At 41.1% G+C, this 23,579-nt stretch overlaps 1 protein-coding gene across 3 annotated transcripts; it reads left to right on the top strand.

Annotated features, from left to right (window-relative positions):
• Nucleotides 1-377: 377 nt before the first annotated feature.
• On the top strand, nt 378-21,605 carry cnpy1 (canopy FGF signaling regulator 1). 3 transcript variants are annotated; one of them, XM_021613342.3, is made up of 7 exons: nt 378-635; nt 3,706-3,808; nt 4,205-4,307; nt 14,333-14,448; nt 18,995-19,204; nt 20,165-20,261; nt 21,427-21,605. In XM_021613342.3, exons 3-7 carry the CDS (start codon nt 4,214-4,216, stop codon nt 21,465-21,467), a joined length of 558 nt encoding a protein of 185 aa, XP_021469017.1. In that variant the 5' UTR covers nt 378-635; nt 3,706-3,808; nt 4,205-4,213; the 3' UTR covers nt 21,468-21,605. The 3 variants fall into 3 exon arrangements, with proteins under 3 accessions (XP_021469017.1, XP_021469015.1, XP_021469016.1); XM_021613340.3 differs by having other exon boundaries at nt 391-635; nt 3,761-3,808; XM_021613341.3 differs by lacking the exon at nt 3,706-3,808 and having other exon boundaries at nt 421-635.
• Nucleotides 21,606-23,579: the final 1,974 nt, after the last annotated feature.

Below are 23,579 nucleotides of genomic sequence, written 5' to 3'. Positions count from 1 at the left end.
TTAAACTTCTGTCCACATTTCTGCAGCAATGCGCCCACATGATGTGGGTCATTTAACAAAGAGATCAGCATAGCCTTCATATTGAACTATTAGGAAATTGGGCTTATTCACAAGGGTCGACTGCGAAGGGTATTTATTACACGATAGGAACTACTTGGAAAGATGGAGACAATTTGCGCAGCGTCTATATAGTCGACTCACTCATTAACAAGCATAATCAAGTTACTGTTAGCTCAAAAGCAGGTGATTGTTGTCGATCTGGAAAGCAACTCAGAGCAAATCAACGCCCGGTGTTCTCAGTATGTTCATTCCCGTGAGGCAGCGTTCAGTCATTGGATATCTGTGCTGAGTTTACAATACCATTGGCTCACATAGCTGTCATTGTTCTGCTTCTGCTGAACGTGGCAACGCCTGGAACAAGCACGTAAGTAGACACTGTCCACTGACAGTAAGGTAGATATGATCATGGTTCATTCAAAACAGGCGAACATTAAAAAACGAACTTCACTTTAGCCGTTTGTTTTATGTACAGTCAGCATTCACAACGTTGTCCCTCGCGTCTGAATCCGACTTCACTGCTGTAACCTACCGTGCTGAAAAGTTCCTAATTCTTACTCACCTGACTGTTGAATCAGGTAAGTTCCAAGGGTCTATTGTAATTATTAGAAAATGGTAGGGTAGCATATTTGGCCTTTCTTTATAATGTTTTTGACAAGGGTAGGCTACATGAAAATAGGCTGCCCCACAACTTTATCTATGCTGAATGCTGCATTCAACCTAGCTTCGTTTTTGCCGCTTTTAACTCGCCGCTAGTGATGCATCCAGAACGCTGTCAATGAGAGCAAGGCGTCTAAAGGCACATTTACAGTGCTGTGGTCAATTTACAGTGCTTTGCATCCAGGATTTTTTGTATAAAAAAAATAATTATTTGTTGAACTTTTTCTTTGCAATGCATTTTAACGAGGGTATAATTTTAACTAATATGTCTGTATAGGTCAGTCAACCTATAGTAAGTAGGCTATTATAGCATTTCTCCTGCCAAAATCCTTTCTTTCCACCACTACCTTGCTTTCTTCATACCGCATGCCTTTGCTTATTTCAACAGTGATCTACCGGAAGTTGATTTTAAAGATAGAGTCAGTTATATGACTAGATGCACAAAGTAAACAGCATAGCGGGTCAATTATTTCCACAACGACTAAGAGTGTTGGAGCACAGCAAGGCTAAACTTCTCTAATGTTTTGGTCATGGGCAGTAACGCGTCAAACCTTTTGGGGGCCCTAAGCGAGATTTGGTTGGGGGGCCCCCCTCACAGGCATAACATTTTAGCTTAAGTATAATACAGGAAGGCACAATTTATAGTCCAATATTTACACATGTTTTGTGAAGGGGGTATTGGGGGGCAAGCGTTTAAATTGTGCACTGTGTGTGTGTGTGTGTGTGTGTGTGTGTGGATGTCTGTGTGGATGTCTGTGTGTGTGCGTGAGTGAATGCTTGTGTGCTAAGGTGTGGAGAATCAGAGCAGGTGGTCAGTTCAGTTCAAGTGTTCAGAAGTCTGATTGGTTTATAGATAGAAACTGTCTCTGAGCCTGTTGGTATTAGGCCTCATGTTCCAATAACGTCTCCCCGACGTTAAGGTAGTGAACAGCTTGTAGCTGGGGTGTGTTGTAAGGTCTTTGATGATGCTGCGTGACTTCCTCAGGCACCGTTTCAAGTAGTCCTGGATGGGTGGGAGCACGGTCCCAGTGATGTACTGTCCGGCCTTCACCACCCGCTGGAGGGCCTTGCATCTGAGGATGGAGCAATTTCCATAACAGGCCATGATGCAACCGGTCAGGACGCTCTCGATGGTGCAGCGATAGTATTTGGAGAGGACCCGAGGTGGCATGCCAAATTTCTTCAGCCGCCTTAGGAAGTACAGACGCTGTTGAGGCGTCTTGACAGGAGTGGTGGTGTTGTTGGTCCATGTCAAGTCCTCTGTGATGTGGACGCTGAGGTTCTTAAAACTGTTGGCTCTCTCTACTGCAGTCCCGTTGATGTGGATCGGAACATGTTCCCGCCTCTGCTTTCTGAAGTCAACAACCAACTCAATTGTTTTTCTGACGTTGAGGGAGAGGTTGTCCTGGCAACTCACTTACCTCCTCTCTATAGGCTGACTCGTCTTTGTTTCTTATCAGGCCTACCACCGTGGTGTTGTCAGCAAACTTGATGATGGAGTTGGTGTCGTGCAGAGCTACGCAGTCGTGGGTGAACAGGAAGTACAGTGGACTCACCCCTGGGGGGCCCATGTGTTAAGAGTCAGTGTTGAGGAGGTGGTGTTGCCAATCTTCACAGCTTGTGGTCTGCCAGTCAGGAAGTTTAGGATCCATTTGCAGACCCAGGGCTCTGAGCTTGCAGTCGACCTTGGAGGGAAAAATGGTGTTGAATGCAGAACTGTAGTCAATGAATAGCATGTAGGGTGTTCCTCTGGTCCAGATGTGTTACGGCCATGTGAATACCGATGGAAAGATATCTTCCGTGGATCTGTTGGAGCGGTAGGCAAATTGTAGTGGCAATCAACATTTTTAGCTGACATGGGCAAATTGAGTGACTGTCAGTAAGTACGTTTACATGCCCAGTAATAATTCAATATTAAACTGATTATGGCTGTAGGCAGATTATGCAATAGTCATGTAAACACATTACTCTGCTTATCTTAATCAGCGTAAGGTCAAAATCGAAGTAAGCATACAAAGATTAAAACACCTGGTTTTCAGATAAATCTTTTGAAATATTAGAACATGTAAACGCCTTAATCGGTGTTCCAGCGGTGTATTTTATCTGTGTATGTGCTAACACCAGCCGAGAGCCTCCCTCTCTAGACCGAATGAAGTGAGTTCGGAAACAACTGAATATATGTGTCTTAGAAGTAGTTTTCACATAAAAAATTGTATGTCCGAACTCAGAATCAAATATGCTTCCCAGAAATAACATGGACGCTGTGGTAGAATGTTTATTTTGATTGGTGATTTTCTGCATTTATCAGAGTGCATTCAGTATCCTGATTTCAGATCTGTCCATGGAAACAGGATTATTAAGGAAATTGTTCTTCTTACAAAGCATGTATAAACGTTTCAATAGAACTATTATGTTAATCTGACTATCCACAATAATCATATTATTTTGTGAAGGTAACCATGCTCAGCGACTGACATAACAAGTGGATAACTGCTGATGCACTACCACATTTCTAAATTGCACCTTGTGTATTTTTACTTTTATCACTCTTAACAGTAAGTTCCGACCCCGACTGAGTTCCAACATTTTATTTTGATTTAAGCATTTTTGGGGTCTGGGGCCCCCTAGCGGTTGCAGGGCCCTACTCACAGTGCGTAGTCGGTGTATAGACAGAGAAGGCACTGGTCCCATAGCTACCACATTGTAAGTGCACATGCACTGATACTTTGTGTGGCTGTGTGCGAGCGAATTCCTGCTCATCGCAATATCTGCTGTGCTGCTCCTGCAACGTCATTTTGTTAATTCTACCGTTAAATATACATTTTAACAGTATCAAGCCTATCAACCCCAGAACAACACAATAATGTTTTCTCTCATTCAAACTGTGTTCAGCTTCCGCATCCAATCAAAATATATCACCAAAGACATAAACATATATATTTTTGTTGGAATAAAGGACTCTTGTTTATTTACACTCCACTATTCTAGACTACACAGACTCTGCAAAGATTCATCATTCACTACCCTCTTAACTTTTTGCTAGACCAAGGGGCACCTCAAGGACCACTAACCTCAAGGACCTCTAACACCGGTTTGTGTTCCACCTCCTTTCACTATTTATCAATACTTCTCACCGCCGTGAAGTTGTAGACTAAGTTCTGTTTGAATATTTGATCTAAAGATAACACGACTTGTGGAGAGGCACTAAGTTTTACGGCCCATCTTAAAACCAGTTTCACTCTAGCTCTGTACAGATGATGTAACTTCTTGGAGCTCAACACATTCTGTTCTGTCTAGACAGTTTGTGGAAATCAGTTTTCTTGTTGTTTTGTGTTAAATTAAGGCTACTTCTATAGTAATTTGCCTCACAACCAGATTTCAGAATATGACTCTTGCTAGATAGACTGTGGGGGGCGCTCTTTAAAAAAACATTTTGAATAATGAATTGGCTTTGCTTGCCTGCTTTATACATATCTCTTTCCCTCAGGGTACGAATATGGCACCATGGATTATTCAAATTGCCTTGGTGGCAATGAGTATCTTAACCGAAACTACTGAAGGGAAAAAAGACACGGTGCTGTATTGTTCAGGTAAATTGGGATGTTTATTTGTCCACTTTGTCCTTTTCTACCTATGCAATATGCTTTTTTCAGGATTTAGGCCTACATGTAATGCAGCCCCTGTTGATAGTCAATACAGACTATAGATTTGCAAAGGGTTGTGAAGTATTGTGATAAAATATATTATTTTGTGAAAGTTAACTCAAGCAAACTAATGTATTGTAAGCTTGTTTCCTATCATTTCACCTGCCACCTGCATTTCCTATTCTACATCTTATTGTTTTCTTGATTATCAAGAGTTTTTTTTTGTTACTGTGCAATTTCAGGACAATCATTATATTAGTAAAACTATTTTGAGGTCTTATTGTTTGTGCATGAAGTTTAAAAAAAAATATTTCTGTAACGTCTGCTTCCAATTCCAACTCAAACACATAGATCCCCTGAACATAGCTCACTTTCCAGCCCACTTTCCAGCTCACACTCTCAAACACATGGATCCCCTGAATGCAGATCCCAATCACCTGAATTCTAATCACCTGTTCACACACCTGTATGTCATTATAACACACTATTTAGTTCAGTTCTTTGCCCCCCCCCCCCCCCCCCCCCATCACTGTGAGGTATTGTTTGTTTTGCGACACAGCTTTCAGAGCTCTGTTTTTGCTGCGATTTACGCATCCCGTGTATGATAGTTTTTGCCTGCCTCACTAACGACGCCTTTTGCCTATTCCCTGCCTGTACTTTAGCCTCGGATTTCCTGTTATCTACCTATTGCCTGATCTCCCAGACTACATTACTAGCCTTTTCCCTGCCTGTACTTTAGCCTCGGATTTCCTGTTATCTACCTATTGCCTGATCTCCCAGACTACATTACTAGCCTTTTCCCTGCCTGTACTGTTGCCTATCGGATTTCCTGTTATCTACCTGTTGCCTGATCTCCCAGACTACATTACTAGCCTTTCCCTGCCTGTACTGTTGCCTATCGGATTTCCTGTTAACTACCTATTGCCTGATCTCCCGGACTACGTTACTAGCCTTTCCCTGCCTGTACTGTTGCCTATCGGATTTCCTGTTAACTACCTATTGCCTGATCTCCCAGACTACATTACTAGCCTTTCCCTGCCTGTACTGTTGCCTATCGGATTTCCTGTTATCTACCTGTTGCCTGATCTCCCAGACTACATTACTAGCCTTTCCCTGCCTGTACTTTAGCCCATCAGATTTCCTGTTATCTACCTATTGCCTGATCTCTCAGACTACATTACTAGCCTTTTGCCTGCCTCACTAATGAAGCCTTTTGCCTATTCCCTGCCTGTACTTTAGCCTATCAGATTTCCTGTTATCTACCTATTGCCTGATCTCCCGGACTACGTTACTAGCCTTTTGCCTGCCTCACTAACGAAGCCTTTTGCCTATTCCCTGCCTGTACTTTAGCCTATCAGATTTCCTGTTATCAACCCATTGCCTGATCTCCCGGACTACGTTACTAGCCTTTTCCCTGCCTTTATTGTTGCCCTTTTAGACCCCCTGTGTTTGACCTTCTGCCTGCCCCTGGACCCAGCTACCTGCCTCCTCCTGTGGTCCTTTACAATAAACACCTGCTGCACCCTGCGCTTGAAACCAGCTCTCTGTCTCCCATCGTGTTCATTACAATTTCTGTTGAATTTCAAACGTGTAGAAGGCTCATCACATTTAATTGGAGCACCATTTTCTTTCTTTAAACCCAACACTGCAGTCTTACCAAACCTTGGAGTCATCCTTGCATGACTATGTTACACTTCTCAAGCTACTAATACATTAAAGAATCAAAGCTGTGACCGAGGTACTGATAAACATCCTCTATCTCTAGGCCATCAGACTGTTAAACAGTCACCGCCCTGCCCTGCCCTGAACCTTAGTCACTGTTACTAGCCGGCTATCACCTGGTACTCTACCCTGCCCCTTAGAGACTGCTGCCCTATGTACATAGAGTCATTGAACACTGGTCACTTGAGTAATGTTTACATACTGTTTTACCCACTTTATATGTACAGCCTGAATTTAAAATGGATTCAATTGAGAATTTTTGTCACTGACCTACACACAATACCCTATACGTTCTAAATGGAATTATGTATTTTATGTTTTTAAAAGTTAATTCAAAATGAAAAGCTGAAATGTCTTGAGTCAATAAATATTCAACCCCTTTGTTATGGCAAACCTAAGTTCAGGAGTAAAAATGTGCTTAGCAAGTCACAGTAAGTTGCACATATTCCCTCTGTGTGCAATAATAGTGTTTAACATTATTTTTTAATGACAACCTCATCTCTGTACCCCACACATACAATTATCTGTAAGGTCCCTCAATCGAGCAGTTAATTTCAAACACAGATTCAACCACAAAGACAATGGTGCCGAAGGGGATAGCTGCCGTTTTACGGGATCCTAAACAACTATGCTATGTTGTTTGTTTTTTCGAATTGTTTGTAACCTATATTGTACATAATGTTGCTGCTACCGTGTCTTATGACCGAAAAGAGCTTCTGGACATCAGAACAGCAATTACTCACCTCGAACTGGCCGAAGATTTTTTTCTTGAATGATGCAAAGGATATACTGCTTCCCCGAGACCAGGGTCAAATCCCCATCATTAACGTGAAGAAAAGACGGAAATACAGGAGGTCGGGTGCCTTGTGAGAATTCGTCGGCAAGTGGGTAAACCGCCTTTACCATCCATTCTATTGGCCAACGTGCAATCACTGGAAAATAAACTGGATGATCTATGATCGAGACTATCCTACCAACAGGACATTAAAAACTGTAATATCTTATGTTTCACCGAGTCGTGGCTGAACGACCACACAGAGAATATAGAGCTGGCTGGGTTTTCCGTGCATCGGCAGGACAGAGCAGCTACTTCTGGTAAGACAAAGGGTGGGGGTGTGTCTATTTGTCAATGACAGCTGGTGTGCGATGTTTAATATTAAAGAAGTCTCGAGGTATTGCTCACCTGAGATAGTGTGGTCTACAGCTTATCATGAAGTACTCTATCTACCAAGAGAGTTTTCATCTATATTATTTGTAGCCATGTTTTTTACCACCACAAACTGATGCTGGCACTAAGACCGCACTCAACGAGCTGTATAAGGCCATAAACAAACAAGAAAATGCACATCCAGAAGAATTGCTCCTAGTGGCCGGGGACTTTAATGCAGGCAAACTTAAATCTGTTTTACCTCATTTCTACCAGCATGTCACATGTGCAACCAGAGGAAGAAAACTCTAGACCACCGTTACTCCACACACAGAGGCGCATACAAAGCTCTCCCTCACCCTCCATTTGGCAAATCGGACCATAATTCTATCCTCCTGATTCCTGTTAGCTTTCAAAAACTAAAGCAGGAAGTACCAGTGACTCGCTCAATACAGAAGTGGTCAGATGACGTGGATGCTATGCTACAGGACTGTTTTTCTAGTCCTAACTGGGATATGTTCTGGGATTTATCCAATGACTTTGAGGAGTATACCACCTCAATCACCGGCTTCATCAGTAAGTGCATCGGCGACATCATCCCAACAGTGATCATACGTGCATATACCAACCAGAAGCCATGGATTACAGGAAACATCCGTACCGTGCTAAAGGCTAGAGCTGCCGGCTGCAAGGAGCGGGACACTAATCCATACGCTTATAAGAAATTCTGCTATTCCCTCAGATGAACCATCAAACAGGCAAAGCGTCAATATAGGACTAAGATTGAATCTTACTACACTGGCTCTGATGCTCGTTAGAAGTGGCAGGGCTTGCAAACTATTACGAACTACAAAGGGAAACCCAGCGGTGAGCTGCCCAGTAAGGGGAGCCTACCAGATGAGCTAAATGCCTTTTAAGCTTGCTTCAAGGCCAGCTCACTGAAGCATGCATGAGAGCACAAGCTGTTCCAGACAACTGTGTGATCACGATCTCCGTAGCCGATGTGAGCAAGACCTTTAAACAGGTCATCATTCACAAGGCTGCGAGGCCAGACGGATTACCAGGACGTGTACTCAGAGCATGCGTGGACCAACTGGCAAGTGTCTTCACTGACATTTTCAACCTATCCCTGACTGAGTCTGTAATACCTACATGTTTCAAACAGACCACCAGAGTCCCTGTGTCCAAGAAAGAGAATTTAACCTGCCTGTTCAAGGCTCAAATCAACACCATCATCCCGGAAACCCTAGACCCACTCCAATTCGCATACTGTCCCAACAGATCCACAGATGACGTAATTTCAATTGCACTCCACACTGCCCTATGTGAGAATGCTGTTCCTATGCCATAGTGCCCACAAGCTCATCACTAAGCTAAGGACCCTGGAACTAAACACCTCCCTCTGCAACTGGATCCTGGACTTCCTGACGGGCCACCCCCCCAGGTGGTAAGGGTAGACAACAACACATCTGCCACGCTGATCCTCAACACTGGGGCCCCTCAAGGGTGTGTGCTTAGTCCCCTCCTGTACTCCCTGTTCACCCACAACTGTGTGGCCAAGCACAACTTCAACACCAACATTAAGTTTGCTGACGACACAACAGTGGTAGGCCTGATCACGATAACGATGAGACAGCCTATAGGGAGGAGGTCAGAGACATGGCAGTGTGGTGCCAATACAACAACCTCTCCCTCAATGTGAGAAAGACAAAGGAGCTGATCGTGGACTACTGTAAAAGGAGGGCCGAACAGGCCCCCATTAACATCGATGGGGCTGCAGTGGAGCTGGTCGAGAGTTTCAAGTTCCTTGGTGTCCACATCACCAACAAACTATCATGGTCCAAACAAACCAAGACAGTCGTGATGAGGGCATGACAACACCATTTCCCCCTCAGGAGACTGAAAAGATTTGACATGGGTCCACAGATCCACAAAAGGTTCTACAGCTGAACCATCAAGAGCATCCTGACCAGTTCCATCACTGCCTGGTTTGGCAACTGCTCAGCATCCAACCGTAAGGCGCTACAGAGGGTAGTGCGTACAGTCCAGTACATCACTGGGGCCAAGCTTCTGCCATCCAGGACACCACGTCAGAGGAAGACCCAAAAATATTTCAGACTCCAGTCACCCAAGTCATAGACTGTTCTCTCTGCTACCGCACGGCACATGGTACCGCAGCTCCAAGTCTAGGTCCAAAAGGCTCCTTAACAGCTTCTACCCCCAAGCCATAAGACTGCTGAACAATTAATGAAATTGCCACCCAAACTATTTACATTGACACCCCCCTCCACCATCCACTGCCTCTACTCACTGTTTATTATCTATGCATAGTCACTTTATCCCTACCTACATGTACAAATTACCTCGACTAACCTGTACCCCCTGTATATAGCCTTGTTATTGTTATTTTTTAGGTTAGTTTATTTAGTAAATATTTTCTTAATTCTATTTCTTGAACTGCATTGTTGTAAGTAAGCATTTCACGGTAAGGTCTGCACATGTTGTATTCGGCTCATGTGACAAATTAAAAATGCACTTAATTAGATCTGAAAGACCAGGGACATTTTCCAAGTCTTGGCAAAGAAGGGCAGCCATTGGTGGATGTGTTAAAGAAAAAAAGCAGATATTGAATATCTCTTTTGATCTTGGTGAAGTTATTAATTACCCTTTGGATGGTGTATCAGTACATCCAGTCACTACAAAGATACAGGCATCCTTCCTAACTCAGTTCCCGGAGAGGAAGGGAACCGCTTAGGGATTTCACCATGAAGCCAATGCTGACTTTAAAACAGTTACAGAGTTGAATGGCTGTGATAGGAGAAAACAGAGTATGGATCAACAACATTGTAGTTACTCCACAATACTAACCTAGGGTAGGATGCCTGTACAGAATACAAATATTCCAAAACATGCATCCTGTTTGCAACAAGGCACTAACGTAATACTGGAATAAATGTGACAAAGCAATTAACTTTTTGTCCTGAATACAAAGTGGTATGTTTGGGGCAAATTCAATACAACAGATTACTGAGTACCACTCTCCATATTTTTAAGCATAGTGGTGGCTGCATCATGTTATGGGTATGCTTGTAATAGTTAAGGACTGGGGAGTTTTTAAGGATAAAAAGAAAAACCTGGTTCAGTCTGCTTTCCATCAGACACTGGGAGATGAATTCACCTTTCAGCAGGACAATAATCTAAAACACACTGCCAAATCTACACTTGAGTTCTTTACCAAGACAGGGGCAGAGTTACAGTTTTGACTTAAATATGCTTAAAAATCTACGGCAAGACTTGACAATGGTTGTCTAGCAATGACCAACAACCAATTTGAAAGAGCTTGAAAAGAATAATGGCCAAATATTATACAATCGTGTTGTGGAAAGCTCTTAGAGACTTACCCAGAAAGACTCACAGCTGTAATTCTAACGTGTATTGAGTCATGGGTGTGAATACTTATGTAAATTAAATATTTCTGTATTTCATTTTCAATAAATTTGCGAAAATTTCTAAAAACATTTTCCATTTGTCGTTATGGAGTATTGTGTGTAGATGGATGAAAAATAAATATTTGATATATTTTGAATTCAGGCTGCAACACAACAAAATGTGGAATACTTTCTGAAGGCACTGTATATACTGTGTTCTAGTCATGGCTCATCCTATATAACTACTGCTCTTCACACCTTTTCTATTCATTTCTATTCATATACTGTCCATACTGTCTATACACACCGTTATATATATATATAAGTACTAGTCTGGACACACATCTACTCATTCAAAAGTGTTTAACAAATGAAAATATCAAGGCAAAGCGTGGCTACTTTGAAGAATCTAAAATCTAAAATATATTTTCATTTCTTTAACACTTTTTTGGTTACTACATGATTCCATATGTGTTATTTCATAGTTTTGATGTCTTCACTATTATTCTACAGTGTATAAAATCAATAAAATAAAGAAAAACCTTTGAATGAGTAGGTGTGTCTAAACTTTTGACTAGTACTGTATATACAGTGCATTCAGAAAGTATTCAGACCCCTTCACTTTTCCACATTTTGTTACGTTACAGCCTTATTCTAAAAAGTTGTTCCCTCCATCAATCTACACACAATACCCCATAATGACAAAGCAAAAACATTATTATTATTTTTTTTTAATCATATCTATTTTAAAAAAAATTAAAACTGAAATGTCACATTTCATAAGTATTCAGACCCTTTACTCAGTACTTTGATGAAACACCTTTGGCAGCGATTACAACCTCGAGTCTTCTTGGGTATGACGCTACAAGCTTGTATTTTGGGAGTTTCTCCCATTCTTCTCTGCAGATCCTCTCAAGCTCTGTCAGGTTGGATGTGGTGCGTCACTGCAAAGCTATTTTCAGGTCTCTCCAGAGATGTTCGGATTCAAGTCCGAGCTTTGGCTGGGTCACTCAAGGACATTCAGAGACTTGTCCTGAAGACACTCCTGCGTTGTCTTGGCTGTGTGCCAAGACAGTCTGAGGTCCCGAGCGCTCTGAGCAGGTTTTCATCAAGGATCTCTCTGTACTTTGCTCCGTTCATCTTTCCCTCAATCCTGACTTGTCTCCCAGTCCCTGCCGCTGAAAAACATCCCCACAGCAAGATGTTGCCATCACCATGCTTCACCGTGGGGATTGAGCCAGGATTCCTTCAGATGTGCCGCTTGGCATTCAGGCCAAAGAGTTTAATCCTGGATTCATCAGACCAGAGAATCTTGTTTCTCATGGTCTGAGAGTCCTTTAGGTGCCTTTTGGCTTGTGCATTTTACGGAGGGGTGGCTTCTGTCTTTGCCACTGTACCATAAAGGCCTGATTGGTGGAGTGCTGCAGAAATGGTTGTCCTTCTGGAGGAACTCTGGAGCTCTGTCAGAGTGACCATCGGGTTCTTGGTCACCTCCCTGTTGGCCTGGCAGCCAGCTCTAGGAAGAGTCATGGTGGTTCCAAACTTCTTCCATTTAAGAATGATGGAGGCCACTGTCTTCTTGGAGACCTTTAAGGCTGCAGAAATATTTAGTTACCCTTCCCCAGATCTGTGCCTCGACACAATCCTGTCTTGGATCTCTACGGACAATTGCTTCGACCTCATGGCTTGGTTTTTGCTCTGACATGCACTGTCAACTGTGGGACCTTTATATAGACAGCTGTGTGCCTTTCCAAATCATGTCTAGTCAATTGAATTTACCACAGGTGGACTCCAATCAAGTTGGAGAAACATCTCAAGGATGATCAATGTAAACAAGATGCACCTGAGCTCAATTTCAAGTCTCAAAGCAAAGGGTCTGAATACTGAATGTAAATAAGATATTTCTAAAAACCTGTTTTCACTTTGTCATTATGGGATGTTGTGTGTAGATTGATGACGGAAAGATTTCTGTAAGGCTGTAACGTAACAAAAAGTGGAAAAACTCAAGGGGTCTGAATACTTTCCAAATGCACTATATATATATAATTTTGCACGCCCAATTTTTCAGTTTTTGATTTGTTAAAAAAGTTTGAAATATCCAATAAATGTTGTTCCGCTTCATGATTGTGTCCCACTTGTTGTTGATTCTTTACAAAAAAATACAGTTTTATATCTTTATGTTTGAAGCCTGAAATGTGGCAAAAGGTCGCAAAGTTCAAGGGGGCCGAATACTTTCGCAAGGCACTGTATATATCTATATATATATGGAACATCTCATTTCAAAGTTCACATTCACATGAAGCTGGTCCCCCCTTTGCTGCTATAACAGCCTTCACTCTTCTGGGAAGCCTTTCCACTATATGTTGGAACATTGCTGTGGGGACTTCCATTCAGCTACAAGAGCATTAGTGAGGTCAGGCACTGATGTTGGACAATTAGGCCTGGCTCGCAGTCGGCGTTCCAATTCATCCCAAATGTGTTCTATGGGGTTGAGGTCAGGGCTCTGTGCAGGCCAGACAAGTTTTTAAACACCAATCTCGACAAACAATTTCTGTATGGATCTCGCTTTGTGCATGGGGGATTGTCATGCTGGAACAGGAAAGGGCCTTCCCCAGACTGTTGCCACAAAGAATCATCTAGAATGTAATTTAATGCTGTAGATTTCCCTTCACTGAAACTAAGGGTTCTAGCCCGAACCATGAAAAACAGCCCCAGACCATTTTTCCTCCTCCAGCAAATTTTACAGTTGGCACTATGCATTGGGGCAGGTAGCGTTCTCCTGGCATTCGCCAAATACAGATTCGTCTGTCGGACTGCCAGATGGTGAAGCGTGATTCATCCCTCCAGAGAACCCGTTTCCACTGCTCCAGAGTCCAATGGTGGCGAGCTTTACACCACTCCAGCCAAAGATTGGCATTGTGCATGGTGATCTTAGGCTTGTGTGCGGCTGCTCGACCATGGAAACCCATTTCATGAAGCTCCCGTCTTAACAGTTTTGAGCTGACGTTGTCTTTCAGAGGAAGTTTGGAACTCAGTAGTGAGTGTTGCAACCGAGGACTGATGATTTCTATGCACTACCCACTTCAGCACTCGGCGGTCCTGTTCTGTGAGCTTGTGAGGCCTCCCACTTCATGGCTGAGCTGTTGTTGCTCCTAGACTTATCCACTTCACAATAACAGCACTTATAGTTGACAGGAGCATCTCTAGCAGGGCAGAAATTTGATGAACTGACTTGTTGAAAGTCATCCTATGACTGTGCCACGTCGAAAGTCACTGAGCGCTTCAGTAAGGCCATTCTACTGACAATGTTTGTCTTCAGAGTTTGCATGGCTGTGTGATCGATTTTATACACCTGTCAGCAATGGGTGTGGCTGAAATAGCCGATTCCACTAATTTGAAGGGATGTCCACATACTTTTGTATATATAGTGTATTATGAGTTGTATATGTTTTCTGATCAATAGTTCTGCATACACAATGACTTATTTACTTTTGTTTCTAGTGTGCACCCTGTATTGTCAAAACATTTCTATCAAGCTTATTTCATGAGAAATAATTTTATTGTAGTTTTACTTTTGCTTTTCGCTAGCTGTGGGCATAATATGGATCTATAAATACTTGTTTTATAGTAAATGAGTGCTGTGGATTGTTCTAATCTATGTCTGTTTTTTTTAGCATGCAGGGCTATTGTTGATGAGCTCAATTATTCAATCAGTCAGATTGATCCGAAGAAGACAATCCATGTGGGAGGCTTCAGACTCAACCCTGATGGGAGCCTGACTGATAAAAAGGTACCTACCTCAGTAAAAGCATGTTGCAAAAGTAGGAAATTATTCCAAAGTGCGCTCCACTAGATCAAAACATCTCATAGTACACATAAAGCTATCAATTGAACTTTCTTGAACAAAAAATATTTGATGATTTATGGATTAAGATATCGATGCATCATTCATACGTTGAAGAATGCATATTCATACTTAAAATACTTGATAAAGCATAGGTCTAGTGGTTTCATAGTAGTTCCTGGTTTCCTGGATCTCATACCTTGAGAAATGGAATTTAGTGTCTTGTGAAACATCCCGGCAGAAGAAAAGAAAGATCAGTATGTAACTTCATTTCAGTTTGGATGGTTGTAAGCATTGGTAACCACTTTAATACTGTTTCACCTGTATTTCCCTCTGGAATATTCAAACCACTGTATTTCCCTCTGGAATATTCAAACCACTGTATTTCCCTCTGGAATATTCAAACCACTGTATTTCCCCCTGGACTATTCAAACCACTGTATTTCCCTCTGGAATATTCAAACCACTGTATTTCCCCCTGGACTATTCAAACCACTGTATTTCCCTCTGGAATATTCAAACCACTGTATTTCCCCCTGGACTATTCAAACCACTGTATTTCCCCCTGGACTATTCAAACCACTGTATTTCCCCCTGGTATATTCAAACCACTGTATTTCCCCCTGGAATATTAAAACCACTGTATTTCCCTCTGGAATATTAAAACCACTGTATTTCCCCCTGGAATATTAAAACCACTGTATTTCCCCCTGGAATATTCAAACCACTGTATTTCCCCCTGGAATATTAAAACCACTGTATTTCCCCCTGGTATATTCAAACCACTGTATTTCCCCCTGGAATATTAAAACCACTGTATTTCCCTCTGGAATATTAAAACCACTGTATTTCCCCTTGGAATATTCAAACCACTGTATTTCCCCCTGGACTATTCAAACCACTGTATTTTCCCCTGGAATATTCAAACCAATGTATTTCCCCCTGGAATATTCAAACCACTGTATTTCCCCCTGGACTATTCAAACCACTGTATTTCCCCCTGGAATATTCAAACCACTGTATTTCCCCCTGGAATATTCAAACCACTGTATTTCCCCCTGGAATATTCAAACCACTGTATTTCCCCCTTTTTCGAACCAAGCATTGTTGTGGTGTGAAGAGGTCAGACCTGGTAGTGTTCCAGTGTCCTATCACTAGTGTCCAGGGACCGTCATTAGCTGGTCAGCTCCCCTATTGATCTCAGGGGTTAATCCCCTTTTGATGGTAATTGATAGCTAGTAACGTGCTGTTCATTTAGCTAGGCTGTTTGTGGTTTTTCCTCTCCCCCGTGGCCATTTCATGTGCACTTTCAAGTAAAAGGGATTCTGATATTATATCTCCTAATATGACAACTCTAATTATCTCTCATTCATATAGATTTGAGTTAAATCAAACATTCCATAGGCATAGTATAACAAACATAGAGTTGGATTCATTTTTTCTTGAAGTATCGTCTTTACCTTCCCTTTTCAAATCAAATCAAATTGCATTGGTCACCTACACATGGTTAGCAGTTATTGCGAGTACAGCGAAATGCTTGTGCTTCTAGATCCGACAGTGCAGCAATATCTAACAATTCCACAACAACTAGCTAATACACACAAATCTAAGTAAAGGGATGGAATAAGAATATATACATATAAATATATGGAAGAGCAATGGCAGAGCGGCATAGGCAAGATGCAATAGATGGTATAAAATACAGTATATACATATGAGATGAGTAATACAAGATATGTAAACATTATTAAAGTGACTAGTGATCCATTTATGAAAGTGGCCAATGATTTCAAGTCTGTATGCAGGCAGTAGCCTCTCTGTGTTAGTGATGGCTGTTCTTGAGTCAGAAGCTGTTTTTCAATCTCTCGGTCCCTGCTTTGATGCACCTGTACTGACCTCGCCTTCTGGATGGTAGCGGGGTGAACAGGCAGCGGCTCGGGTGGTTGTTGTCCTTGATGATCTTTTTGGCCTGCCTGTGACATCGGGTGGTGTAGGTTTCCTGGAGGGTGCTCTTGCTACATGAGAATAGTTTTTTTGCCATCAGTCTCCGTCCTTCCTGATTATGATGCTGTCTATGGATCAGGTGTGTATGTCATATTCACACTCTCATTAACTGTTTCCTAAAATAGGGTTAATTTGAAAATAAATGCTAATTACAGTTTCTATACCCCTGTGAGTCTTGTTCATATTCCATTTTGTTTGCCCTCAAGCTGTGGGGGTGTGCCACTGCAATACCCCTGTTGTTGTCAGTAGAGAGAGTGTATGAATGCAATGATATAGCTCCACTATAATTACTAAATGAAAATGAATACTAGTACGAGAAGAGTTAAGTATTGAATTATGTACTTGGTTTTTACAGTGCTCTGAACGGTAAGCACGCTGACTTTTAAGTGAAACAACCAACAGACCCTGATTGCTGGTCAACTCTTTTGATCAACTTCTGTACTTACTGCCCTATGGAAGTGTACCTTTTGATCAACTTCTGTACTTACTGCCCTATGGAAGTGTTACTTTTGATCAACGTCTGTACTTACTGCCCTATGGAAGTGTACCTTTTGATCAACGTCTGTACTTACTGCCCTATGGAAGTGTACCTTTTGCACTAATCACTGGCTTGTTTTGACTTCTGAGCATAAATCCAAGAAACCCTGCCCCCACCCCACCCCACTGGCTTTTGACCCTGTCTGAATCAAGGAGGGAGGGGTGTTCAAGCTTAGATGCCATCATAGGAGATTTGCTGGTCTTAAGTCTCCTTTGCTCTCCTCAGAAAGCAGCAGGGCTCCCTGAAGGAAGGTTGACACCAGTCACACCACAAAGTTAAACCTACAACAATGAATCATTAAGCCAAAGACATTGAACTTAGATGAATAAGTTGATGGAAGTTGTCCATGTCTTCTGTTTTTATATTCGTATATAGATTGTATTTCAAAAATGTATTCATTTTCAACGAATGGCTTTCAATGTTCCTGGTTGGACCATGACATTTTTTTTTTGTCACTCTTCATTAAATTACATTTCTGTATTGTCACGATAAAGGTAAATACTGAGGCAAGCATTTGTCTGTGTGTTTATGCAAATATTTCCTTTTCTGAAGACTATAACAATATTACACATTGTTGTAAATGGTGGCATTAATAGGTTCTAGTTTTTATGAATTTGTGTGTTTTCATTGGTCCATATTATTCACACCAGAAATTGAAAGCCCCTTTCCAATAATGGCTGGTTTTCCAATGGGAATTCAATGGAGGATAGCATCCCTGAGAAGCCTTTTCTCTGCAAGGTCTGCCTAGTCCCCTCCTCATTCTTCAGGAAATGTGTGATTGACAGGTCCCTTTCAAACCCCTCAGACTGGTAAGGAAGGAATTTAATTCCACACCATTTTCAGGATTGCATGATAAGGATTTGGCTTGACGTTGGACTTTTTTTCATGCTGGATGTTTTTGGTGTGTTTAAAAAACGAAAAAACATTTTAGGCAGATTTTTCTGACCAATCAAGTCAAGATCTCATCATACATATTCATAGAAATACACCTATGGTGTAATAACATGTAATAATAATCAGAATAGCTCCATTTTGGGTTTACAATTTTTGCAAAAAATTGCTGTTATGGTTGATATTCCAATTTTTATTTTGAAGTGACTTATTAGTTCAAAGTTAAACATTAATGTTGAAGTAGTCAAACCATTTTTTTGTTGATAGACCATCCTCAATGTTAACTACTTAGCTATCTGTACATTGAAAAAGGAGAGAAATGTGTACCAAGGTTCAGGCAGTTTCCTGAAACCTTTTTATCTTATTTGTGAGCAGATGGCAGTGAGCCACGGAAGCCCCTTTGTGTCACTACGAGTCAGATATAAAAAAAAGAGGAGGGGGAAAATGCTTCTATAATGTAATCAGTGGGTCCGGAAGGGTCCATACTGAGGCTGAAAGGGGACAATAGGGTCAGGGATATATCTACATTGCACAAAATCCAGTTCATCTGCAATATGCCCCCCCCTTCCCCTTGCCCAGCACCTTTTGACCGGGATTGACAAGGAAAACTTCCTGCTTTGATCATTGGAGGGTGGAGGAGATGAACCGCCAAAAGGGACCAAAGGATGAGACTGAACTGTTTACCCTGCACTTGGCTGCTGTTTAGGCCTCCCCCTGCTCCTTAACTCAGCCCCCCTCCCTGGCCCTTTCACTGCCCCTGCCCCCCGTCACCCTTTCCCCTCTCTCCTTCCGGGGAGGCCACAGGGGCGGGAGCATAGTGCACCTTGACCTGTCTAGACACCATTGCATGTGTTGTCCTGTTTCCAAGGGGAAGGGCTATACTTCTACAGGTTAAATGTCATAGTTCCAGCATAGGGGAAGTAGGGGTTGTTTGTGTGATGGGAATGGAAGTTAGGGGTCACCAACATGACCCGGCCGGATCCCAAGCAACTTCATAGAACTGGAATCAAACTCGGTTAAGTTTAATTTGTATTATTCTTTTATATTTTTATCCACCAGGTCCCTCTTGCTAGGTCTGAGGCCAACTTGAGTGAGCTTCTGGATGGAGTTTGTGGTAGCATGAGTGACTATGCTCTTCATGTGGACCCAGACACCAAGATAAAACAATACAAAAGATTTGCTCCAAGAAGTTCTGATGCTGGGGATTTTCCTGATTTTAACAATTTCAAGTTTGACGGCCCAGAGGGATCCAATGCCCTAAAATTTGTGGTAAGTGTGGCAATAATTGATTAATTTACTCACATATTTATTCATTTATTTTCACTCATGCTGTACATACTTCAAAGTTCAGGTGACATTTTTTCCTATGTTCTGCATTTCCAAGTATTTTTTTCACCTATTAATTTCAGTATTTCAAGGTTGAATAGAGATATTGGTAGCAGAGGGAAACTGATTATTATGTTTTGTTAAACAGGATGAAACGTTGATGTCATTTAAAGTACAGAACTCAATGTTATACCTTGGCCTTCGATATCACAGCTTTTTTATATTATCTGAAAATCCATTTACATTATTGATAATTGTGCCCGTAACATTAAAACGTACATTGATATTGTTTTTCCACTTTACTTATGACCTTTCTAATTAAGATATATTGCATGCACCGTAGTCTGTAATATAGAAAGCCATTAATTGAAATTATAACAAGAAATCTGAAAACATGTGTATTAAAGCTTGCATTTGTATTTTTCATTATTATTATTATTATTATTATTATTTTTACAGTTATTACAGTGTAACATTGAAGTTGAAGTTTGTCATTTTGGTGCCAGGGGTGTACTGTATTCTAACCCAAAATGCAGGCAATAACGCATTTTCCTTTGTTAATTTACAATTATATTGCGGTCTTACACGTAAGTTGCGCATATTTAAGATCAAGTTAGGCATCACAAGTAAGAAATCGTATAATGCGCAAAGATGTCTGTGTGTATGTGTGTGTGTGTGTGTGTGTGTGTGTGTGTGTGTGGATTCGCCAACAATCGTGTTGCCTATCTAGGTTACATGAGTCATCCAAGATGGCTGAACGGCAAGGCGAGAGGAAAAATGGCAGTCTGCCTCACGGCCATGCCCACTATTGTGTGAAACTACATGCTTGTGAATCTCTCATGTGCGGAGGACCTGTTTTTGCTGTCTGTCGAGTGGCAACCGATCCCCTTTCTTCTGTTACAGTGTGAAAGCATTGTGGAGGAGTTTGAAGATGATATCATCTCTCTCTTTGCCAAAGAGACAGACCATGTGGTCGACAAGTTATGCAATGAAGTATCAGGTACGGTTTCAGACATGTTGTGGTTTCTCTCTGACCAGGCCTCCTGTTTGCCCCTTAATGCATAGATACTACCTAGAACTATATTATTACTCACATCATTACCCAAATGATACTACCTAGAACTATATTATCACTCACATCATTACCCAAATGATACTACCTAGAACTATATTATCACTCACATCATTACCCAAATGATACTACCTAGAACTATATTATCACTCACATCATTACCCAAATGATACTACCTATAACTATGTTATCACTCACATCATTACCCAAATGATACTACCTATAACTATGTTATCACTCACATCATTACCCAAATGATACTACCTATAACTATGTTATCACTCACATCATTACCCAAATGGAGTATAGATGACAGCATTGGGTTTTGATTTGCTTTTAGAGTTTATTTAAATGACTAATCACTCTTTTTTGTATGAACAAATAATCACTGTATCTGGGTGTTTGGGCTTTGAAGAGCTTTGATTTGTAAAGAATAGCGGACAGATGCCCTACAAAATACAAAATTTGGTGATGTTAAACATGTTTAGAAAAGTACCGTGTTGCTTCCTGGGAATAGAAACATGACCACTTTTGTTTATTATGCATCTGAAAACAGAATATGAAAATGTATACATCCAGACACTAACTACCTTTATTACAGCTCTATTTGTAGTGTCATGATTTCCCCCTTACGTAACTGACGCCTTTGATCCACCATTTTGTTTCAACCCTGTTAAGTGAGGGTTCTGAAACAGCAGCTCAACCAGCCAAGTACTACATCTAAGCTTAAACAGTTTATTTAACAATTTAACATCTCAAAGGATGATGTTGTGTACCTATATGAAACTAGTACTCCATTAGCGAAGCTAAAGGGCAATTTTTGTTCAACAAGATCGCGATCGTAGGCCGATAGTTTGAATGTGCTATGTGAAGAAAGTCAGGACGGATTTGGCCTCTTCGCTGCTATTTGAGTATCAGGGTTATATGGAAGTCATCATCCGAAAGAAACCACAGCTCCTATCGCTCGTATGTTTTCAATATGATGTCATTCATTTTTCGGCAGGTGTCATTGCAGTAAATGGTGTGTCTTCTACTGGATGTCTGCAATTATCGATAGATGGTAGACTCATTTTTGTCTATATTTCATTTCCAGATCACTGTAAAGGCGCCAAATTCCAGAGTGACGAACTATAGTTTTACATGCATCTCTGCTGCCGATGACCGGACCAGTTTAGATATATATTTCAAATGAAGAAATCATTCTTGAAGGATATTGTATCAATCAACTTGAATACTTATAAATAAAGTTTTCTATTTTGAATTGAGATACTACTAACGTTGTCAAATCCACTGAATTGTATTATGATATAGAAAGTCAGGTGTTTCTTTAGATATAGTCCTAGTAACTTCCAGCTGGGTGCTGTTGTCAAAAAGTAATAAATTATACATTTCTTAAATATGCAGGAGGAAGAAGTAGCACTCAAAATAAGGATATGATGGGTGTAAAAACAAATAACCAAGACTAAATGTGCTACACTCAGCCTAGAGGGACTGTGAGGAAGCAGCCATGTCAAAAAGAGATGGCGTGGCATCCTACAGGCAATGTCAAGATGAGCTGGATCAGCATTTTTTTCTACTTTTGTGCTTTCACTTTCATCAGCTGATCAGTTTTAGAATTGTTTGTAATATCACAGAATTCCAAATCTGTTGATTGTACAGATCATTTCTTGTCCAGAATTCAACTGTTGGAGATAGTGGATTTCCGCATGCCAGGTTGCATTTGATTTGCACTGTGTGTACTGGGTGGAGGAGGGAGTTGATTCTTGATTTTGAAATGGGCAGTCCCCTTACGTTCCATCATCTGCTGTCTCCAACAATTGAATTCCAGTCGTGGTATCATTTTAAACAGTAGTATGTGCTCTGACATACGGGGAAGTATGTCAAATGTTATGACAATTGATCCAACAATTTTTCTAAAATAGCCCATTTCGACTATAGGCAGCATTTTCAGTGTTACAAAAAAACTGTGCAAGGTGGGGGGAAATAACCTACAGAAGAGCCTTGGTAGATATACACAGCCTGATATGCTTATCTCCCTATAAAAACATGTGTAAATTCCTAAATCAGGTCAATTATCAACAAAATTGTGATAACACATATCTCAGAAAACAGAGGTTGTAAATTCACCATCTACAGATTGAACACACTGCTATATGCCAGGGAACTGCAAAACCTCATGGACAATGTTGTTCCTTTTTCATATAATGACCCTCACAGCTTCATCCAATAATGACAAATAGTCACGTGTATTTTGGGGCTTTATGGTCTAAATATTATTGAGCATTTTTGGAAAGTTTTACCCAACATGTATCTACACTTATTTGTGGAAAGATTTAGGTCAGTTTTGGATGAAAAAATGTCAAACTCCTTTGCTAAGGAACGAAGAACAAATGCATGGGTCAAGCTTTGTATGGGTCAAACCTCCACTGACTACATGTGACTGAAAATAAACCCTATGAAGCAGGCAAGTTGAATACTAACCGAATATATAATTTTGATTATCATCAGGAATTAAAGCATTTTCCCCCACTGCACATCCAGTTTTTTCAAAACAAAAGTTTTCAACTTGTTGTATATTCCTAGAAGTTGTGTGTTGGGAGTTTATTCTGGCTTTAAAAAAGTGTCAGCTTTGCTTTGTGTGCATAGCTGTCTCTGGATGTCTAGGGCTTGAGCTTAACTTCATGACAGATCAAGGGTTACCAAGGTGCTGTTGGCAAGGGGCTCAAAGTGGCGGGGCAAACTGGACCACTAAATGCTCATTTCCTACGCATGTTAGTGCCTTTGCAGTATGCTGAGTGGACTCCTGGAGGGTTTTTTTCAGATGAAATGCAACCTTCACACAGGTAATGAGGACTATATGATAAACCATTTGTACAATTTCTTAAATGCAATTTCAATGGTCCAGGAATACCATCTCATTCAGAAATGTTGGGAAAGTGAATATTTCCCTTACTCTCTATAAAGTTTAGTCACTGATCTGCAGCATTAACTTGTATTCTAACAAGATTAAAATATATTTGTCCTGGAGATTAGCATACTTAAGTCCTCCTTTGCCTTTTTGGTAGTAGTAGTGTGCTTTGATCTGTGTTGCGTGGCAAGAGCCTAGCTTGGGCCCGGCCATCCGAGTGCCAAGTGTGAAATTGGCCTGATGTCATCCCTATTCTTCACCTTATACATCTTTCACCAGCTTAATTATATTTCCGCCACAAAGCCCTAGCGCTTCATTCCATATTCAAGTTTGACTAG

This window comes from Oncorhynchus mykiss, chromosome 8 (genome assembly GCF_057628025.1).
Source record: "Oncorhynchus mykiss isolate SJ-2025 chromosome 8, ASM5762802v1, whole genome shotgun sequence".
Classification (NCBI taxonomy): domain Eukaryota; kingdom Metazoa; phylum Chordata; class Actinopteri; order Salmoniformes; family Salmonidae; genus Oncorhynchus; species Oncorhynchus mykiss.
Note: the sequence above shows the minus strand (reverse complement) of the source record. Positions and strands in the feature narration are given on the sequence as shown.